This window comes from Thamnophis sirtalis, unplaced genomic scaffold (genome assembly GCF_051295495.1).
Source record: "Thamnophis sirtalis isolate CommonGarterSnake01/CBP01778 unplaced genomic scaffold, rThaSir2_p1.2 scaffold_3, whole genome shotgun sequence".
NCBI lineage: Eukaryota > Metazoa > Chordata > Lepidosauria > Squamata > Natricidae > Thamnophis > Thamnophis sirtalis.
In genome coordinates this window covers 52344736-52364552 of record NW_028261383.1, presented here as the reverse complement: position 1 = coordinate 52364552, position 19817 = coordinate 52344736, and the positions used below count along the sequence as shown (strand labels likewise).

At 37.5% G+C, this 19817-nt stretch overlaps 1 protein-coding gene across 1 annotated transcript in view; it reads right to left on the bottom strand.

Moving 5' to 3' along the window:
* The window catches only part of CNTN6 (contactin 6), a 195104-nt gene that overhangs the window by 128735 nt on the left and 46552 nt on the right, over positions 1–19817 (bottom strand). The window contains exon 3 of the mRNA XM_087708896.1: positions 15076–15251. Coding sequence (XP_087565022.1) covers positions 15076–15251 — 176 coding nt within the window. The remainder of the gene's footprint in view (positions 1–15075; positions 15252–19817) is intronic.

Genomic DNA, 19817 nt, shown 5'->3' with positions numbered 1-19817 from the left:
GATTAAAATATTAACTCCAAGATATTTAACTTTTTTAACTACCTCACATCTTAGCATCGCCCCCAGTTCTTCCTTCTGTTTGATAGTCATATTTATAGCTAATATTTTGGTTTTTCCTAGATTTATTTTAAATCCCGAGACTTGACCATATTGATTGATCGTGTTCAATAATACCCTACTAGATTCCTGCGGTTGTTCCAATATTATAACCAGATCATCCGCAAATGCACGGACTCTATATTCTTGCTGTCTAATTTTAATCCCTTTTAGACCGCCCAAGCCCCGTATCTTATTCAACAGTATTTCCAAAGTTATAATAAATAATAATGGGGACAGAGGACAGCCCTGTCTTGTACCTTTTTCAATTTGAAAGGAGTATGTCAGACTTCCATTGACAATGATCTGGGCTGTTTGCTGCTGATATATTGCGCCAATTGACCTTAAAAAGCCATCTCCTATCTGCATTTTTTGCAATGTCTTCAGCAGGAATTGCCAATTAACTCGATCAAAGGCTTTCTCCGCATCCAAAAATATGAATGCGGCCGGGATTTGATTGTTCTTTCCCAGGTATTCTAAAGCGTTAATAATTAATCTAACGTTGTTCTTCATCTGTCTGCTCTGTATAAAACCAGTTTGATCGGTATGTATCAATTGTTGAATTACCCCCATTAGCCTATTTGCTAATATTTTAGTAAAAATTTTATAATCTACATTGAGTAATGAAATAGGTCTATAATTTTTTGGTTGGGTAAGGTCTTGGTCTTCTTTGGGTATCAACGATATGAACACAGTCTTCCACGAAGGGGGCACTTTCCCTCCCGATTGAATTTTATTGAATAGTTCTCTGAGGGGTTCTACCATTTCTAACTGTAAATTTTTGTAATAAACAGCTGTTAAACCATCTGTGCCTGGTGCTTTCCCTAACTTTAATTGTTTAATTGCCTGCAAAATTTCCCCAGAGGTTATAGGTTGATTCAGCTTATGCCTATGTTCTTCTCTAACTAGGGGGATTTTCTCTTTATCTAGGTATTTGTCTATATCTACGTCCTTAATTTTATCCCCTTTATACAACTCTGTAAAAAATTCCCGAAATACCTTTTGAATCTCTTCCTGTTGAAACACTTCCTTCCCTCTGTAACACAATTTGTATACATTTCGAGCTTTCCTTTTTTTTCTAATCTGATAAGCCAACCACCTACCGGGTTTATTTGCATTGCAGAAAGTATTATGTTTAGCATATAATAAACTGGTGGCTACCTGGTCAGAGATCAGCATATCAAACTGAGATTTTAATATAGCAATTGTTTCCCTAATCTTTGTATCTCCTGGATTCAATGTTAATTCTGACTCTTTCCCTTTAATTTCCTCTTCCAATTCTTTTCGTTTTTGCCCTTGTTTGTGTCTATGTATTTTGTTTATATTCATTAATACTCCTCTCATATACGCTTTGCTTGCATCCCATACATATTCCATAGATGTACCCTTATTCATATTGAGAACAAAATATTCCGATAGCAATTTTTTACAATCATTAACATACTTTTCATATCTAAATAAGTTTTCATTCAACCTCCAGGACCTTCTTGCCTGGGCTACCCTTCCCAATTCCATCCAGACTGGATTATGATCTGAAAGAACTCTCGCCATAATCTTTGTCTTCTTCACCCTGCAAAGTAAATCATTTGTAATTAGTATAAAATCAATCCTTGAAAGAGATTGATGTCTGTTGGAAAAAAAGGTAAAGTCATGTTCTTCTGCATGCCTCTCGCGCCAAGCGTCTCGCAATTCAAAGTCGTCCAGCATGTCAAAAAAGGGTTTGGGTAACTTAGCTCGAAATTTGGTGTTCGGGCGAGCTGTCTTCTTATCTCTTTTGGTGTCGATCACGCCATTCCACTCACCCAATAATACACAAGACTCAAAGTCCCACTGTACTAATTTAGCATGGAGATTTCTATAAAATCCATCTTGTTGTTGATTAGGAGCATAAATTCCCAAAAGTAACGTCTTTTTCCCTTCTAAGATTAAATCTAATGCAATATATCTTCCAAAGGGATCTGCTTCAATTAGCTCAGCTTTAATGTCTTTTCTTAAGTATACTACTATGCCGTTTTTCTTTTCCATGGCTGAGGTCGCAAAATGTTGGCCCAGTTTGGGGTTAAACAAATATTTTTGATCGGTTGATTTGATATGAGTTTCTTGCAAACAAATTATGTCATTCTTAAACTGTTTGAGATAATGAAATATTTTCTTTCTTTTCTGTGGAGAGTTCAGTCCGTTAACATTCCATGTCAAAATCTTAGTTGTCATTTTTGGTTGCCTGAAGCTTTTTTAGAGCCTCCCGCAAGGCCTGTCTCACCTTTGGTTTGGCTCCTCCCACAGCTTCTGAGCTTGTTGCAGTAGCTCCTTGATCAGTGGCCAACGATTGTTGAGATTGTTGCATAGTAGCTTGTTTATCCGTTTGTCTGGTGGTCATACGGTTGGATCTTTTTTCCTTGACTCCTTGCCCTTCCGGGAGAGGGAGATGATACATTTTATCTGATGGTTGTGTGGTTTGCTGTTTATCTTGTTCGTCTCGTGGTTTTTCACCATATCCCGAAGATTCAGGGTATCCCATCTTCAGAATCTTATGATAGAAATCACGAGCTTTCCATACAGAACTGAGACGATATCTTTGTTTGTCCATTGTAACTATAATACCGAATGGGGCATCCCATCTGTACTGTATCTGACGCTTTCTGAGCTCTTCCACCAGAAAAGCATAATCTCTTCTGGCTCTTAGCATCTGAGGTGGTATTTCTTTCAAAACAATCAGGTCCTGTCCACCAATTTGAAGCTTAGTATTATAAGACTCTTGTAATATCATATTTCTAGATTCTCTTGTAACAAAGTATATTACCACATCTCGGGGAAGTTGCCTTTGTTTTGCCGCCCATGAGTTAACACGAAAAATCTTGTCAATCTGCCAATCAAAATTGGATCCCGGTTTTCCCACCAGACGGTCGAAAGCTTCAGAAAACATTTGCTTTAAGTTCTCCTGCTTTTCTTCACGCAGCCCCCTCACTCTTAATGCAAGCTCCATCTGCTTATACTGTATCATAATAATTTGTTTTTCAGCATTATCAATTTTTTGTTCCACCACTTCAGTTTTGGATATCAGGTTAGTTTTAGCTTCATTGAGAATTTCTAAATTATCTTCCATTCCAGAAATATATTCTGTTATCACATTTACAATTCCCATCATATTATCATTCATTTTAGTGACCCTAGTATCGAATTTGTCATATAGAACTTCCATCTCATTCCTTATTTCATCTTTGAACTCTCTAAGCATTTCTAGATTCTGTTCTCTGGATTCTCTAAACATTTCTAAGTTCTGTTCTCTGGATTCTTTGAACATTTCCAGGAAAAATTCTTTTGTTAGTACGTCTCCACTAGGGGGCATAGATGGTGGGGGCTGCAACTTTGTGCCAGGTATGGGAGACGTTTTCGGAGGTAATTTCACAGAGGTTGATTTGGATGCCATTATATTTTGGTTTTAATTATTTATTCTAAATTGCTAATCCACTGTGCTATTTGGAGAAAAAGAAATCCCCCCCCTTTTTTTTTTTTACAAAGGGTTTTACGGAGGATTTCAAAAGAGAAAGTCCGTTTGGAATGTTTGGAATGTCTCTGTATCAACAACAAAGAGTCTTTGAAGGCTTTAAGGGAGCAGGTCTAACTAGATTATAAGAGGTTGTTCCTTTGATTCTGTAGCAGGAAGCCGGAGATAACAAATGCAGAAGCTGTAAACGCCATTTTGAAGACAATTAAACAAAGGAGATTTTTATAACATTGAAGCTGGTATTTCAGATAGAGAAAAGTTTTAAAGTTCACAAGTTTGGTCTTTGCTCGTATTGATTTTTAATAGTCTGTTTTCTAAAGATTGTCCTAAGGGGGAGGGGTTCCTGTCTTGTGCTGTAAATAACAGCTGCGAAGTTCAGGTCGGAGTTGAATGACTCAGCTTTGGGTTGATCCTCCCCCTCCGTCCACAGCCCAAAAAGAAACAAACTGTGAACTTCAAAGAAGATTCTTACCAGCTGAGATTCCTCACTGCTTTTTTCTTGTCTGAAAAAAGAGTTATCTTCTTGATATTGAGTAGATAACGAACCAGAACTCTGGGGGCAGCTCTGTTAAGCTGCCGACGGCGACAGGCCACTCCCCGGAAGTCCCTGCAATGAATTCTATATGTCGTTTCCTTGAAGAGCATTCAGAAACTTCACCTTGTCCAGGATGCAGTGGTGCATGTAGTATTGGTTGCACCATGGTTTGCCCAGGTAGCACAACAACTATATGAAACTATATATTGTTTTAGAGTGGGTTTTCAATGCAAATCCACCTGCCATACACCACCTTTTAAAGCCCTGAATGAAATTGGATTAGTTTACTCATAGGACTGCCTATCCTCACTGGTTTTGGCTTGTCTCTGGCAGTGTAGAACTTTTCTGGACCCCTTCAGGGATGCAGTGTCGCCCAGCAAAACTTAGGATGTGTGACTTTTTTTATTATGGCATAGGTCCTATGGAACTGCCTCCCCTACAGATGGCCCCAACCTTACTTGTTTTTCAGAACCCTGGGATACACTGGCTGTTTCTCTAGGTAATTACTGGAGGTCTGGCACAATAACTAACTAACTAACTAACTAACTGACTGACTGACTGACTGACTGACTGACTGACTGACTAACTGAATAACGGAATAACGGAATAACGGAATAACGGAATAACGGAATAACGGAATAACGGAATAACGGAATAACGGAATAACGGAATAACGGAATAACTGAATTTTAAAAAAATATATTTTTAAGGAGCATCAACTCAATTTTCCTCTTGGCTTTAAGGTATTTATTTAGATGTGTACTCCTCATTTAGCAATTGTTTTATTTAGTGACTATTTGCAATTATGAGCTACAAAAAACTAATGTTATCCTCACATTTACAACCTTTGTGTCATGTTCCAAGTATCCAGCACCAAGAAACCAGAAGCAACACAGTTTTAGTTTGAAGAGTTTTATCCTGGAAAGCATGAAAACCTGGCACTGAATGACATATAAACAAAGTCAGTGCTAACCGCGGCCTCTCTTCTGTGTCTTAAACCATCTTGCGTGCACCTACTCCATCCCCGTGGCTTCCAGATGCCGCAGAGAGCCTGGAATCTTCAGCTGCATCTAGGCCAACACTCAGCTGCTGTCCCGCTCTGTGTGCTGCAGCTGATCGGCGCTTTGCTTCCAGCCAATCAGCTCTGATGCCCAGCTGCTTATCAACACATGCAGTAGCATTGCAGCCTCCACCCAGTGCCCTGTGCCCAGCTGCTCATTGGAAAATCCATTTACCACCTCTCAGATGATCAGTGTAGTGATTGTGTCAATCCCAGTCCTGCCCTTGCAGTCTCCCCTTCCCGAATAGCAACCCGGAGGTTTGCCATTTTGAGGTTTGACACTTTGCAGGTCTATAATGCAAAGAAAAGCTGAAATAAGATCATAAGCATAGTTTGGTTACCTTTAGTGACTGCTTTGCTGAACAGCCAAGTAGCTGGTCCCAAATGAGATTCCTAAATGAGGACTATCTGTATTTTATTTGTCATCCAGTGTTTCACTGGATAAAGGGGTATCACATACATTTGTATAATCATGGCCAAAAATGTTTCTGAAATGCTATTTTCTGATATTTCCCCCATCCCCTCACATGTTAATTTTCTTCATGTCCAATTGAATCTAATCTGATTAGGGAATTACTATATATACTGTATATAATCTTAATGAGATTAAAATTACAAGGTGCATATACAAACCCATTCAAACTTGCACTCCCTCATATCCTCCTGTGGTTTTTTTAATGCAATAATGTAATATAGGGACATTTAAAACTGTAAACTAACAAAGCGTCTCTAACAGGATACACAAAGGAGTTGAAAGACAAATGTTTATTTTTAAATAACCTACTGAAAGTCACACTCCTGCATATGTAAACTCGGAAAAGCTTTCAAAGATCTAAATTAGAAATCCAAATGGAATGATTTCCCTTTGTATATTACTGTTCACACTTGGTTCTAGAATGTTTATCATTCTCATTTATCAATTCTGTTCATCTTGTGACCGTACACTTATTAAGGAAGCTTAAACTCTATCACAGAAGATAACATTTAATCCCAAGCATGAAATCAATGCAACTATACATTTATGTAGCCTTTGAACATTATCGCACCACAGAGGACCATTATTGTGATCCTGGCTTGTGTTATCTAATAATTCAAAAACCTGTACTTGAAATTAGCTTCTAAATATAGAGTGTAAGTTTTCACAGCTGCTATTTATTTGTGAAATGACATCTGGGTAGTGGTATGAAAAGCAATGAATATGTGCTGATTTTTCAGTAGCCATGTGTCTAGCTTCTTCAGAGCATATTTGAACTGAATGCTGAAAAAGACGCCATGTTTTGCTTGGGTTGAATGGAATGGAATGTCCACAACTAGTTTCTAATCGCCAAGAGGGTGATAGTTGATAATCTTCCTCCTCGCTTAAATGATTAGGATGCTTTTTAAAATTTCTATTGCTTCTGTAATAATTTTTTGGGGGAGAAAGTCTGCTGTACTGTGCCAGGATGCTGACATTTTGTAGATCTATTTTGTGATTAGATACTGGCTATCCAATTTAATATTCCATTTATGTTTCTTATTTCTGTATTTTATGGGACATGAATATTAAAATGGACAACATGATATGCAGAATTAAAGAATATAAAATGAAAAGCTTAAAAATCGTCTGGTCCAAGGAACCACACCACAAGGAGTTACTTCAGAGTAGTTTATGTATTGTTGCTCACCTACAAACTGAATCTTGCCAGATTAAAGCATTTATCCTGCATAACTATTAGATGTGAACTGCTGTGAAATCTGCCTTCACCTTTTTCCTACACACCAAATATTCCAATCTACGTTGTCTCTTTTCTCCCTGTAAAAGACATGCTTCCTCTTGTGACTCTGGATTACATTCCATCACAAAAATAGGACAAATGGCTTTGGTTGATTTCCAATTTTAAGGGCCAAATATTAAATCTATAATAATATCCATTAAATATTAATTCTATATTGAAATGCCAATACACTGATTCAAGCATCCTTAGCCATTTTCTTTACAAAAATAATATGATGAAAATGTATCACATACAAAGTTGTCAAGATGTCATAGTAAAGAAAGAAAAGTATGACTGAAGCAGTAAGGATATCAAAAGATAGCAAAGCATAAAAGAGAATCAAATTCCTGTATATGAGTACAAAGTTAAATTACTATTCAGTTCTCATGTTATTGTTATTTCATGAGAGACTTTGTAGTATGATTCTTTCCACCAGTGGGATATTGATATACAGAATTTGTCAGGCCTGCAGTTATATTCCTTTTTAAGATCTTTAGCCTGCCACACTCTCTCTTATTTCATTATGCTGTTTCATTAGTGTAATAATTGGGAGGGGGAATAGAAAGGAGTAGAATTGTGGAATGTGTTGTTGTCATTCTTTCTAGAAGCCCAAGGTCATCTTTTGTCTCCGCACCACTGCATCTGACCGAAACTAGATGGGTGGAAAATGCCAGCGTGGCTGAAGAAGATTGGACTATGTGATGGATTTATGGGTATGGGGATAAGATCATGAACATTCAACTGGGTGAAATCCCAGGAAGTTTTAGAATTGGGATTTCCACAGTTCGTTGCCAACATGTCTGTCTTATTAAATTGGAACTTTAAGGATAGCTCTGCCGTGGACTTGATTTAAATCTGCATGATATTTGGAAGTTGATATTAGTAATCTAGATGAGGTTCTTTTCCCTATGCTAATGTTTGCTGTATTATACAGCATTAATCTTCAAAGCTGGTATACACTGGAGCTACATATTAGATTCTTCCCAAATTAATGTTATTGAAATAATGTGGGGGATAACATTTTGCAGCATATCTGAGCACCACTGCAATATCATCTGACACCATGAATGGCAGAGTAAGCCCAAACATTTATCAACATGCAGTTGACTTTCTATGTATCTTGTACAGTGCAGTATTAAATATTTTCATTTAATGCCATCTTGTAACTTCCCTTTTTCCCCAGCTCTGTGTTTTTGAAAGAGAAATCTATTCCTAACCCAGTTAATTGGGAGAGAAAACAAATAACCACATTTATTGATTAGATACACTCACCCCGAATGCACTCCTGAATACAGATTTATCACCACTTGGCAACTTGGAGAACAACACATTATAGCCACCACAGAAATTGACATTCCTGCAACTAGTTTTCTACAACTGAGCCAAGCTATTGAGCTGTGTGAATTATGGCAGTGAGCTTGCCTGCAAGCAATAATGTGGAGTGGCAGCAGAGAAATTAAGTCTGTGATGGCCAAGTATAAAACATTAATGCAGATTGTTAGTTAAGCTCGTTTAGGAGAAACTTTTCATGAAGAAAGCAGAATTGAACAGAACATGATTCTGGGAATTATTTTCCATTACTTGCTACCTGAAGCCTTTAACTGCATATCTGGCACCTTTTAAGAATTATTTCCTCCAATATATTGTACCAAGTGAGAATAGAGTTACTTCTCAATTTTATCTAAGGCAATCTTTTCAGATTATGCTGAAATTCCTACATAGGAAAACAAACGATGCAACCAAAAAGAATTGCAAGAAGAGTAGCGAAATATGCCAAAACAATGATAGCTCTGTGACTATTTTAATCATTAAACTTGAAAAGTAAAATAAAAATGTAAGTTAGGGAGCCTTTGCCTTAATCGACTGTAACCAAATATTGATGTCATGCTTACTATGCAGACATTATCTCCATGTAGGGAAAGAAAAATGGAAAAAGAATGGTGATGATGATTTTCTAGATACACCCATATTACACCTATCCTCCGCGAGCTGCACTGGCTTCCTATTGGTCTCCGGACGCGCTTCAAGGTGCTAGTCATTACTTTTAAAGCCCTACATGGTTTAGGACCTGGCTACCTGAGAGACCGCCTCCTGCCACTCACCTCCCAATGACCAACAAGGTCGCACAGGTTGGGCCTCCTCCGGGTGCCATCAACCGGACAATGCCGGCTGGCAGCTCCCAGGGGAGGGCCTTCTCTGTTGCTGCACCGGCCCTGTGGAACGATCTACCTGCAGAGATCCGGACGCTTCCCACTCTCCCGGCCTTCCATAAAGCCATCAAGACCTGGCTGTTCTGGCAGGCCTGGGGCTATTGATTGATATCCAGCCCCGCTTAGATGGAATGGGTGATGTGAATTTTACTACTGTATTTTTTTTTCTTTTTTAAAATTTTTAAATGTTTCTTTGTCTGTTGTGAGCCGCCCAGAGTCCCTATGGGAGTGGGCAGCATACAAATTCTATTAAACTTGAAACTTGAAACTTTCTACATAGTTTCCCTATATTTTAAGTTTTAAAACCACCATATTTCCCTGAAAATAAGTAACAGTTTTATTTTCTTTTGATCCCCAAAATAAGCGCTTGGCCTTATTTTTGGGGAAGTCTTATTATTTTTGAGGTGCAGAAGGCAGTGAGTGTGGTCGCCTCATGGCTGCTGCTGTGTTGCAATATTTTGGGGGAGAGATTATTTTGGGGGAAAGGGCTTATTTTAGCTCATGCACTCAAAAGCCTGATTGGGCTTATTATCCGGGAAGGTCTTATTTTCAGGGAAACAGGGTTATATTGTAAACTTTTTTGAAGAAGTTTACAATATTATTTTAAAACTTAAAATATGAAATTCAAGCTATATAAAATATGTATTTAAAAGAAGGAAAATGAAAATGAAATAAAACCTTCATAAAGAAACTCTGCCATAATACTAAGTTGCAAGTGTTAAACCAGCAGCCCGCGGGCTGGATACATCACACGCAGACCACACCCACCCAATTTCATGAAGGTGAAAAATGTCATGAAATATCATGTGACAGCAATGTGATGTGGCAAGTTTGACATCTGTGCTCTAAGGGATTTCAATATTGAAAACATTCCCGAGATCAGGTGCCACTGCTGAGAAGTCCTGTCCACAAGGAACTACAAAATTAGATTTGTGAATCATGACACATGCAACAGGATCTTTTTATCTGATTTGTAGTGAGAAATGTAATGCTGTACATTAATACTATTGGATTCCAATAGCAAAGGTGACCCCAGGAACTCTACTATAAATGGAGTGAAAACTCCTATAAATAGGAGCTCTTCTATTCTATGATTATGGGACTGGAGACTAAAACATATGAGGAATGGTTGCAGGAACCGGATATGTCTATTTTAATAGAAAGAAGGATTAGGGGAGATATTATAGCAGTGTTCCAATATTTCAGGGGTTGCTACAAAGAAGAGGGAGTCAAACTATTCTCCAAGGCACCTGAGGGTAGAACAAGAAGTGGAAACTAATCAAGGAGAGAAGCAACTTAGAACTGAGGAGAAATTTCCTGATAGTTAGAACAATTAATCAGTGGAACAGCTTGCCTCCAGAAGTTGTGAATGCCCCAACTCTGGAAGTCTTTAAGAAGATGTTTGGATAGCCATTTGTTTGAAATGCTATAGGGTTTCCTGCCTAGGCAGGGGGTTGGACTAGAAGACCTCCAAGGTCCCTTCCAACTCTGCTATTGTATTGTATTATTGTATTATTCTGTAGAATAGAAAAGCTCCTAAATTCTCACATTATCAGGAAATACCTAAATGTACCACAGATGCTCTCCATCTCAAAAATCAGCTGAAAGTGAAGAATGTTAATTAAATCAGTTGAATTGAGTCTCTTTTTATATGCTTTTATTATGGTGATGGAACACGGTTTTATATTCTATATTTCATATTTATATTTCCTGTATGCCTTGACATTATATTTGTGTGGTGGGTGTTGGAGGTTGGTGTATGCTACGACCAATTAGATTCCACAGATTAGGCCTCCTCCGGATTCCATCAGCTAGCCAATGTCGACTGTTGACCACCCGGAGGAGGGCCTTCTCTGTGGCTGCTCCGGCCCTCTGGAACGATCTCCCCATGGAGATTCGGACCCTTGCCACCCTTCAGGCTTTCCGCAAAGCCGTTAAGACCTGGCTGTTCCGGCAGGCCTGAGGCTGATGAGTTCCCAGCCCCACTCAAATTGTGTGGCTGTTGAGAGTTTTTAATCCATTTTCTGTATTTTGTCTTTTGTCTTGTTTTGTTTTCTTTATATAGTCCCCATTCCTTTTGGTTTGTTAGCCTCCCTGAGTCCCTCCGGGAATAGGGCGGCATACAAGTTTAATAAACGATAAACGGTATGTTGTACGCCACCCAATGCCACAATAGAGTAAAAACAGGGCACAAAACGGAGAGTTATTTTTGAGCCCCTCGTTCTGCCTATACGTATATAAGCACAGTTCATGCTTTATGCTTTAACTTTGTATACATGCATCCAGGAAAATATTCAAAGGGGGAAAAAAGCAATTGACAATCACTTTCCTAGAACATAAGTTTTGGATGGCACAGAAGCAGAACCATTGTCCAGTGGGAGGTTGTGGTAGCTTGTAATGACTTTTTTTTTTAAAAAAATGTGTTTAAATTCAAGCATGACTTTTGGAACAATAGATAGTGATATGTCAGACAAGGGCTGGGCTAGCTGACCTATAACATTCCATCCAATTTGATTGTTCTCCAATAGTTCTTATTCTACATAGTTGTCAGCATTCTCTTATTTTAGAGTCCAATTAAAATGCTGAAAAGCATAACAGACATTGGCAGAAAGGATTGCCTTTACGCAGGTACAAAAAAAAAATCTAAGCATCATCTCATTTTCTAGGTGCTTTCTTTTGTCTGACCTTTGCAGGACAGGGACATTTATAATAGGAACAGAATATGATTGATAATTAATGCTTTATTGATGACAGAAATAGTGACATTACACTGATTTTTAGAACTATGTTTTATTAATGAAAATCAAAATAATTTCTGTCTTAGTGTAGCAAGAAGCCCGTATAGGAATGAGGATTAAAAAATGGAATGGGGAAAAAACAACGCTAATTAGATCAAGTTGTTTTTCAATATGGCTCTGCTTAGGTATCTAGGAAAAGTATAAGGAGATAAGATCTGGAGTTAATTCTATGGAGCCAAGGTGGCGCAGTGGTTAAATGCAGCACTGCAGGCTACTGCTAGATCAGCAGGTCAGCGGTTCAAATCTCACCGGCTCAGGGTTGACTCAGCCTTCCATCCTTCTGAGGTGGGTAAAATGAGGACCCAGATTGTTGGGGGCAATATGCTGACTCTCTGTAAACCGCTTAGAGAGGCCTGAAAGGCCTATGAAGCGGTATATAAGTCTACTGCTATTGCTATTGCTATTGCTATGTGATCTGGGTTTCTGCCTCCCCCTCCTTTCCAAATGGCTATAGTATTCTCTAGAAAATAAGAGGAATAATGCTGGAAACATAATGTTTTGCTTGAAATCTAGTTTTTGTTTAGTAGTCTTCAGGAAGGTTAGTTAAGACTGTTATGTGGAATTGAGCATTTTGGGATGTTCATTTAGGCTGTGAAAGTAGCAAGGAAAACCTTAGGATGTTGCCTTTGAGTCAGAGGTGGGTGGCTAATCTTTTTACTATCAGTTCGAGTGTGTTCCCATGCTCCAGCACTCGTTTGCGCACACTCCCGCACTCACATGCACACATGCATGTCCTGGCGGCTGGGTGGAGCCTCCCACTGCTGCTATGACTTGCTTGTTTTGAGTCATTTGATATGGGTATGGTTTTGTGGTTTGTGGAAAATCCTTGGTCAAGTCAACCATCTAAAGAGAGACATTATTTACTTAGCTTTCCCTAGCTCCCTTAACAATTTTTGTGTTACAGTTTTGAAAGTTAGCTGCTTTAGACTTTTTCAGCAAGAGCAGTAAAGAGTCCCAGCACACCTTAAAACTAATCAAAATATTATTGCACAAGCTTCTGCGGATAATAGTCCTCTTCATCAGATACCCAGGATATAATCCAGAAAAAGAAACATTTTATATAAAACCTAATATTTGGTTGGAAGGAAGTTGAGAGCAGGGAGGAAAGGGTTAAACAAGATGAGAAAATCAGTGAAAATTGCTCATTGTGACTTTTATTACAGCAGTAGCTAGGTGTGATTCAGACATTCTTGCTTTGAAGACCTGGTTAACATATGTAGTATAATGAGGAACTTTGGTCTTTATTTAATGCATGAAAATGATGTTAAATCTTCTAATGAATTGTAAATGAGTAGTATCAGACTTCACATTTACTGTTCCCTATAACTGCCACCTCAGTTCTCCACTTGTAGCATAAGTATAACATAGCAAAAGGCAACTTCCAAAAATCAGTGGAGAAGGGGAGATCAGTTCCTCTGAACGCTTTGTCTCTAACCTCAAGGTCACTCTCCTTGAGAAAAGAAATTACAAAGTCCAAATTACTTTTGAAGCAATTGAGATAGAATGTGCTAATTTTATTATCACTTCTTCTGGCCTTCCCTGTCTCTGTTAGAATTAGTATACAGAGCTGTGTGGTTAAGCCATTTTATCTTGTTAAAGGTACAGTATTTGTGGTAAAACAGGTGTGTCAAACTCAATTTCATTAAGGACTGCATCAGGGTTGTGTTTGACCTCAGAGGCCCATGTGTGTGTGTGGCTGGGGGTGGGCATGGCCAGTTCAACATCACTCGTATTAGGAGCACCTGTGGTGACCAAATGTTAAGGCAGGACTTCCCTCATACCCTGCCTCACACTCACTATAATCTCCTTCCTTCCTTCCTTCCTTCCTTCCTTCCTTCCTTCCTTCCTTCCTTCCTTCCTTCCTTCCTTCCTTCCTTCCTTCTACCTCCCTGCCTTCATTCATTCCTCTTTTTCTTTCCTTCTTCATTCTCCTTTCTTCTTCCTTCATCTCTTTCCTTATTTTTCCTTCCTTGCTCTCTTCCCCTTTCTCCTTTCCTGTGCCTTCTTGCATGCTCAAATGCAAAGGGGGAAATATTTTTTCCTTTTGTTTTGTTTTTAGTTTGCTTTGAAAGCATTCTGCCAGCAAAAATGGAGCTCCGGGGGGGCAATGCACCCCCTCTGAGCTCCGTTTTCATTAGCAGAGGCACCGCGGGCCAAGTTCTTTGCTGTTTCCAGGCCAGTCCCGTGGGCCAGATCTAAGCATCCCATGGGCCGGATCCAGCCTGCGGGCCTGGAGTTTGATATCCCTGTGCTAAAAGAAGGGGTACATTGTTACCAGGGATTCTGAACAAATATTCACCAATTTGAAATAGATATTTGTCCATTTCATTAAAGCAGGGAATATAACCTAGTTTTTATGTACCACAATCTCTGATTAAAATATGTTCACTTTGTGTTTATCAGAATGTGCTTATAATTTGAATATGTAATGAATGATAGCTGATAATACATACATGAAAAAACATAGAAATAAGTGATCTTATTACCGATTTTAGTGCAAAAAGCCTTGCACATATGCGTACACTCCCAGGTATTACTATGTCTATGCTTAAAGGACAACTGCATATTTTAGCTGCAAACCACAATGCTGTGCCAATTACAAAGCAGAGGTGAGAAAGTGTATATGCCTCTTAATGTGGTTAAATGTCAGGAAGGTAATTACAGAAGGTGACATTTATGGGACTATGCTGGACATCATTATTCTTTTGTGATTATTGTATTTTCCAACCTGTTGCTTAGCATGGAATAGATATTTCACAAACAGCAATCTGGACATGGGAGGAAAAAATCCCTCCAAAAAAGGGTGAGGAGGGGTATGTCACAACAACTCTATTAACCAAAAAGTAATTTGTGTTCATCTTTCTTGACCTTTCCGTCATCTGTGGATAATTATTGCAAAGCCCCTGGATATCTGTTTCACTAATGCTATTTACTAGATAAAAAAGATCTTGGAACTGAACATGAAAAAGGTAACATGAGCAAGTTCATCCAATTTGTGGCAAATTTTATTGCCATTTTAATTGCCTAGTAATTGTTTTCGGTACACAAAAATAATTGCATAAAAGAGATGTGAACAACAAATATGCTTTTTTCACTCCACCCCTCCCACACACTTACATGCAAACTGAAGCTTTGCTTTCCTGCTCAGAATTGTTCCAAATGAATTTGTGACCAAACACTGGTATGTTCCAATATCCTGTTTCTTATGTGGATTATTGATTGTCAAGCTGCCTCCAACCAGACTGTAGTGATAACTCATGCTAAGATCAATATCTGTGCCATTTCGCTTCCACCTTTGAGGGGGGAGAAATCAAATTATACTTATAATTTACAGAGGCTATTCGGGTTTCATTTTTATGTAGTTGCTGTAACATACCTGCAACAATGAAAAGCACAGTTAAAATATTAGAATATTGTATCATATTGCACAGCAGACTAATTTTTATATCTATCTTGTAAATTTCACTGTAAATTTTACAGTCTAGAAAACTTTCTTTTGAATAACACATTCTATGCAAACAGCTAAATGTCTTCAAAAAATAATGTCAACTTATTCCTGTCATCCAATCTATACATTTAAACAGCAGAATGTCACTACATTCTTTTTTATATACTATCAAAGTACCTGGAAATACTCTATATTTTACAGCCCATGCTACTAATGCAATAAATTTGCTTGTAATAAAGATTTCAGAGATCTAACTCAGAACAAAATATACTTCAAAAGGCAGGAAAAAAGCAAGAAAGGGTTGTTTTGTATCATTTGAGATTGACAATGTAATAATGATAACACTATTATTTTAAAGCAGGATCTGTCTCCCTTAGCTTGTTAGACAAAAAAATGAATCATGTCTGCAACGTATCACAACTATTTACAAATATCAAAATAAATTATGTTCCATACATAACAATATTTTCTACAAGAGTAATAATAATAATACTCCAGGTAGATTAGCCATTTCTTCTCATGAAAATTATGTTACCTAAAAGCAAGTCTGCCATATTTGGGCAACAACATTCCAAACAAGCACATATTAGAAATTATTAAACTCGGCTGTGTTTTGTAATTCGTCAGATTTTGTTACCATCCAGATATGATACCCTTTTTTAAAAACTCTGTAGATCTAGAACTGAAGACTCTAGTCCCAAACTCCAAGTTAGATTTGCCTTGGCCTTCTGGTTGATTTTTTTTTTTCATAGAACGACAATCCAAAAGTTTTGGATAAGCAACTATTTTCTTGTTGGGGAAAAGGTGGTTGAAAATGAACATTAGCATTGGCATTAGTCATAGAAAATTGTAAGAAAGAGCCAACTGTATGATAAATACGGCAATGACAACAAACAATCTAAATTAGTACAAAAATCTAGCTAATCATATTTTTCATAGGAGTAATAATAAGACGTTAGCTATCTGTTGTTGAGAAAAAATAAGTTATCTAAAAGTAACTGTCTCTGTATCCATATTCCATACAATCACTCAATAGAAACAAGTAATTAAAATTGTCGATATCTTCTGCTTCTTCAGATTTTTGTTCTGTTCAGTTTAACCAGAGTTTAAACATGTTGAGACCAATGACAATGTTGACTTTACATTCATAAATTCATACTTCAGATTTTTTTTTCTTTTTGAAAATACCAGTTAAACTTTGAAGGAGTAATGAAAGCCATTGGCAATTTGGGCTGTTTTGATCAATTTATTTCCTTTGGGTATTTCAGTTGTTGTAAGAGGAAATTAGTTTTCCTCAATCTGCCAAATGGCAGTATAGCCTAAGCAGAAGGGATGGCGCCTGAGCTGTGAATTATCTTTATTTTCGTGGAGTGTCCTTATTCTATATAAGTGTCTTAAATCCAAGGAAGCATTAGTGAAAACAAATAATATTTATAGAGGATGGTTTGCTACTGGTATGCCCTGTTTCCAAAACTTGATTGTCAAATATAGTTTGACACTTGGAAAATATGTATAAATCTAACTCCATCATGGTGTTATTGCTTATTGTTTTTGGGTGTGGGATAGGAGTTGTGGACATTTTGTGTGCCATTACCATAAGGTAAGATGCCATAAACTTTTTTGCCTTTTCTTGAATTTCTCCTTTGTTAGAATATTCATGACTGGGAGAGACATGATAACAAGGTCAGCCAATGAATAAGCGCTGAAACAACTAGGGGCTAGGGTGTGGTTTAGCTTGCAACCTTCTGAGTCTGTGCTAAGAATTGAAACATAAACTTAAGACTCTGTCTGCTCTGAACTCTGAAATGAAACTAATTGTTCTCTCCTGCTTGTGTTCTGCTTGTAAGTTCTACCATGTTGAAAGAATCTATTATTGGTATTGTACATTTATTCATTTGTTATTATGAATATAAAGAAGCTAATCAATTCAGCTGAATCAGTTATCTCTGTGTACTTTCTGGATCTGATCTTTCTGTAACAAACTCTGACATCCTTGTATTTCAAGTCTACCACTGGAGAAATGATTTTAGTAGGAGTTGTAATGGAGAGGTACTGGGTACTCCTGTTTTTGTGAGAAGCAGATGAGACCTCACTGAGAGAACCATCTATTTCCTCCCTGGGAACGTGAAACATATTTAATATACATTATATGGGACCTGGTTGAAAATTTATTTTGTGATTTATGTTCTGACAAGATCTATTCCAATGGAAATGGAAATGAAGCCAGAGTAAATTTAAATTAAATTACCTTGCCAATTTGTCAGACTACATATGAAGTTTAATTGGTATAAAATATCTGACCTGACTCCCCTTTAAAATAAATAATTAAATCAGTAATGCTTAATCTGAAGATCTTATTTTTACAATGAAAGCATTTGTACAGATGCATGAAAAAGTAATTAAGGTTCAGAGGCTGAAAAGGAATTTCAGAAAGGTTTAGCTAAAGTTCTTTTAGATAAATACATATATTTCCCCCCCAAAATGAATGAAACTGAATGGATCAATTGAAAAACATCAACTGAATTCTATAAACAGTTGTCTATAGCTCAGAAACATTTCTTAGACCAGCCTTTCAAAGGTTTGTCTTTATGCAGTCATGTGATATCAGAGTACTGCTTGCTGGCTGCTGCTGTTCATTTTAACTCTTCGATTCTTATGTTCTTTATCTAATTTCAGATTTTTATCAGGTTCTACTGGACCTGTTGGGTATTCTGAATCATTTCATAACTCAATTCTCTGGATTTCATTTTATTTTTCCCTCACCGCCCATTTAAATCTATATACAATATATGTCCTCCGGATCCAAAATGTTCTAATGCTGGAAACACTAGTCGTTAATTTGCCAGCTCACTTTAATTTCTGAATCAATCACTGAAATAACTGCTGTCATCATTACATGGTTCCCAATTAAACCCTATAATTGTTTCTCAACACAGATGCAAAGTTGTTGGCTTACTTGCAGCAAATGAATTTTTCACATCGTCCCATAATCATTCTAATCACACAGTGTGATTATTATTAAACTGTGCATATAGATAAGGAACTCAGCTCCTGGTTATGGTCTTCTCTTAATTAATATGTTTAAATCAGTGAAGGAAAGCTATTAATGAATGCATATGATTGCCAGGTGAGTCTTTAATCAGATCATGCATACCCTGATGAATTACTTAAAATTCATCAAGAAACAAAAACTTGGAAATGATTTGGAAAAAAAAACCATGTACATTCAGTACAGATTAATTATTTTATAATGGCTTTAAAATGCAAGTATAAAATTGTTCTGGTATTTGTGCAAAACATGAAAGTCAAAGAATGTATGAACATTCAATGTATGACATGGAGACAGCTACTTATACTGATTCTACTTCAAAAACCTTCTCCAATAAACAAGTTCCTCAGAAACATGGAGGGTTTTAGTTGCGTTTCAGCCAAAATGACTAAAATTCCCCTTAATTACTCTAAGGTAGTGCAGGATGATCAAGAATTGAAGGGATGAACCTGTAACAGCCTACCTCGAATATTCTTATCCCATTTGTCTTGTGGGTTGCTATTCCTATTTAGGGAGATGGTTTTAGAGAGTGGAATTTTGGCCCCAGATTGGATATGCTGCTTTTCATAGGTCAGATAAGCCTGCAGACCAGAGATTCCCCACTGCTAATCTTTGTCCTTTGATTATCGTTCCAAATACAGAATGCACTCCAAACTGAGTGAGCACAGTATTAGATCAAGAACACAAAATCTATCCTTTTATGCATATCTGGTTTTGAGCAATTGAATGAAGCAGAGAAAACCCAGTACAAACACTGCTAAGAAAACAAAATATTTAAAACTGATACTGTTTTAAGTACATTCCATAGCTATGAATTTATCATTTTAGGAATACTGTACCCTTAATTTCAAGGGGAAAAAAAGTTCTACCAAAACTTTCAAGTTCAAGACAGTCCTTCCTTCCTTCCTTCCTTCCTTCCTTCCTTCCTTCCTTCCTTCCTTCCTTCCTTCCTTCCTTCCTTTCTTCCTTCCTTCCATAATAGACCTCAATCCCAAGGAACTTTTACTATAAAATTTGATATAGGGAAAATAATGTTGAGAGATAGGTGTAATGACCAAACCTTTGACCATTTTTTAAATAGAATAGATCAAGAGTGTCAAACTTGCAGCTTCCCATTGTTGTCATGTGACATATTGCAACTCCCCCCCCCCCGCCCTTTGCTAAACCAGGGGTGGACATAGCCAACACATGACGCATCCAGCCCACAAGTTTGACACCCCTGGAATAGATCATTTTAATTAAAAGTACTTGTAATCAAAGCTTTTTAACAATTGTGCTTCCTGTCCTATGGGTATGAATTTAGTAATCATATTTTGTGGCTAATTAGGACCATGTTCTAGAACTAGCATGGCAAGATAAGTT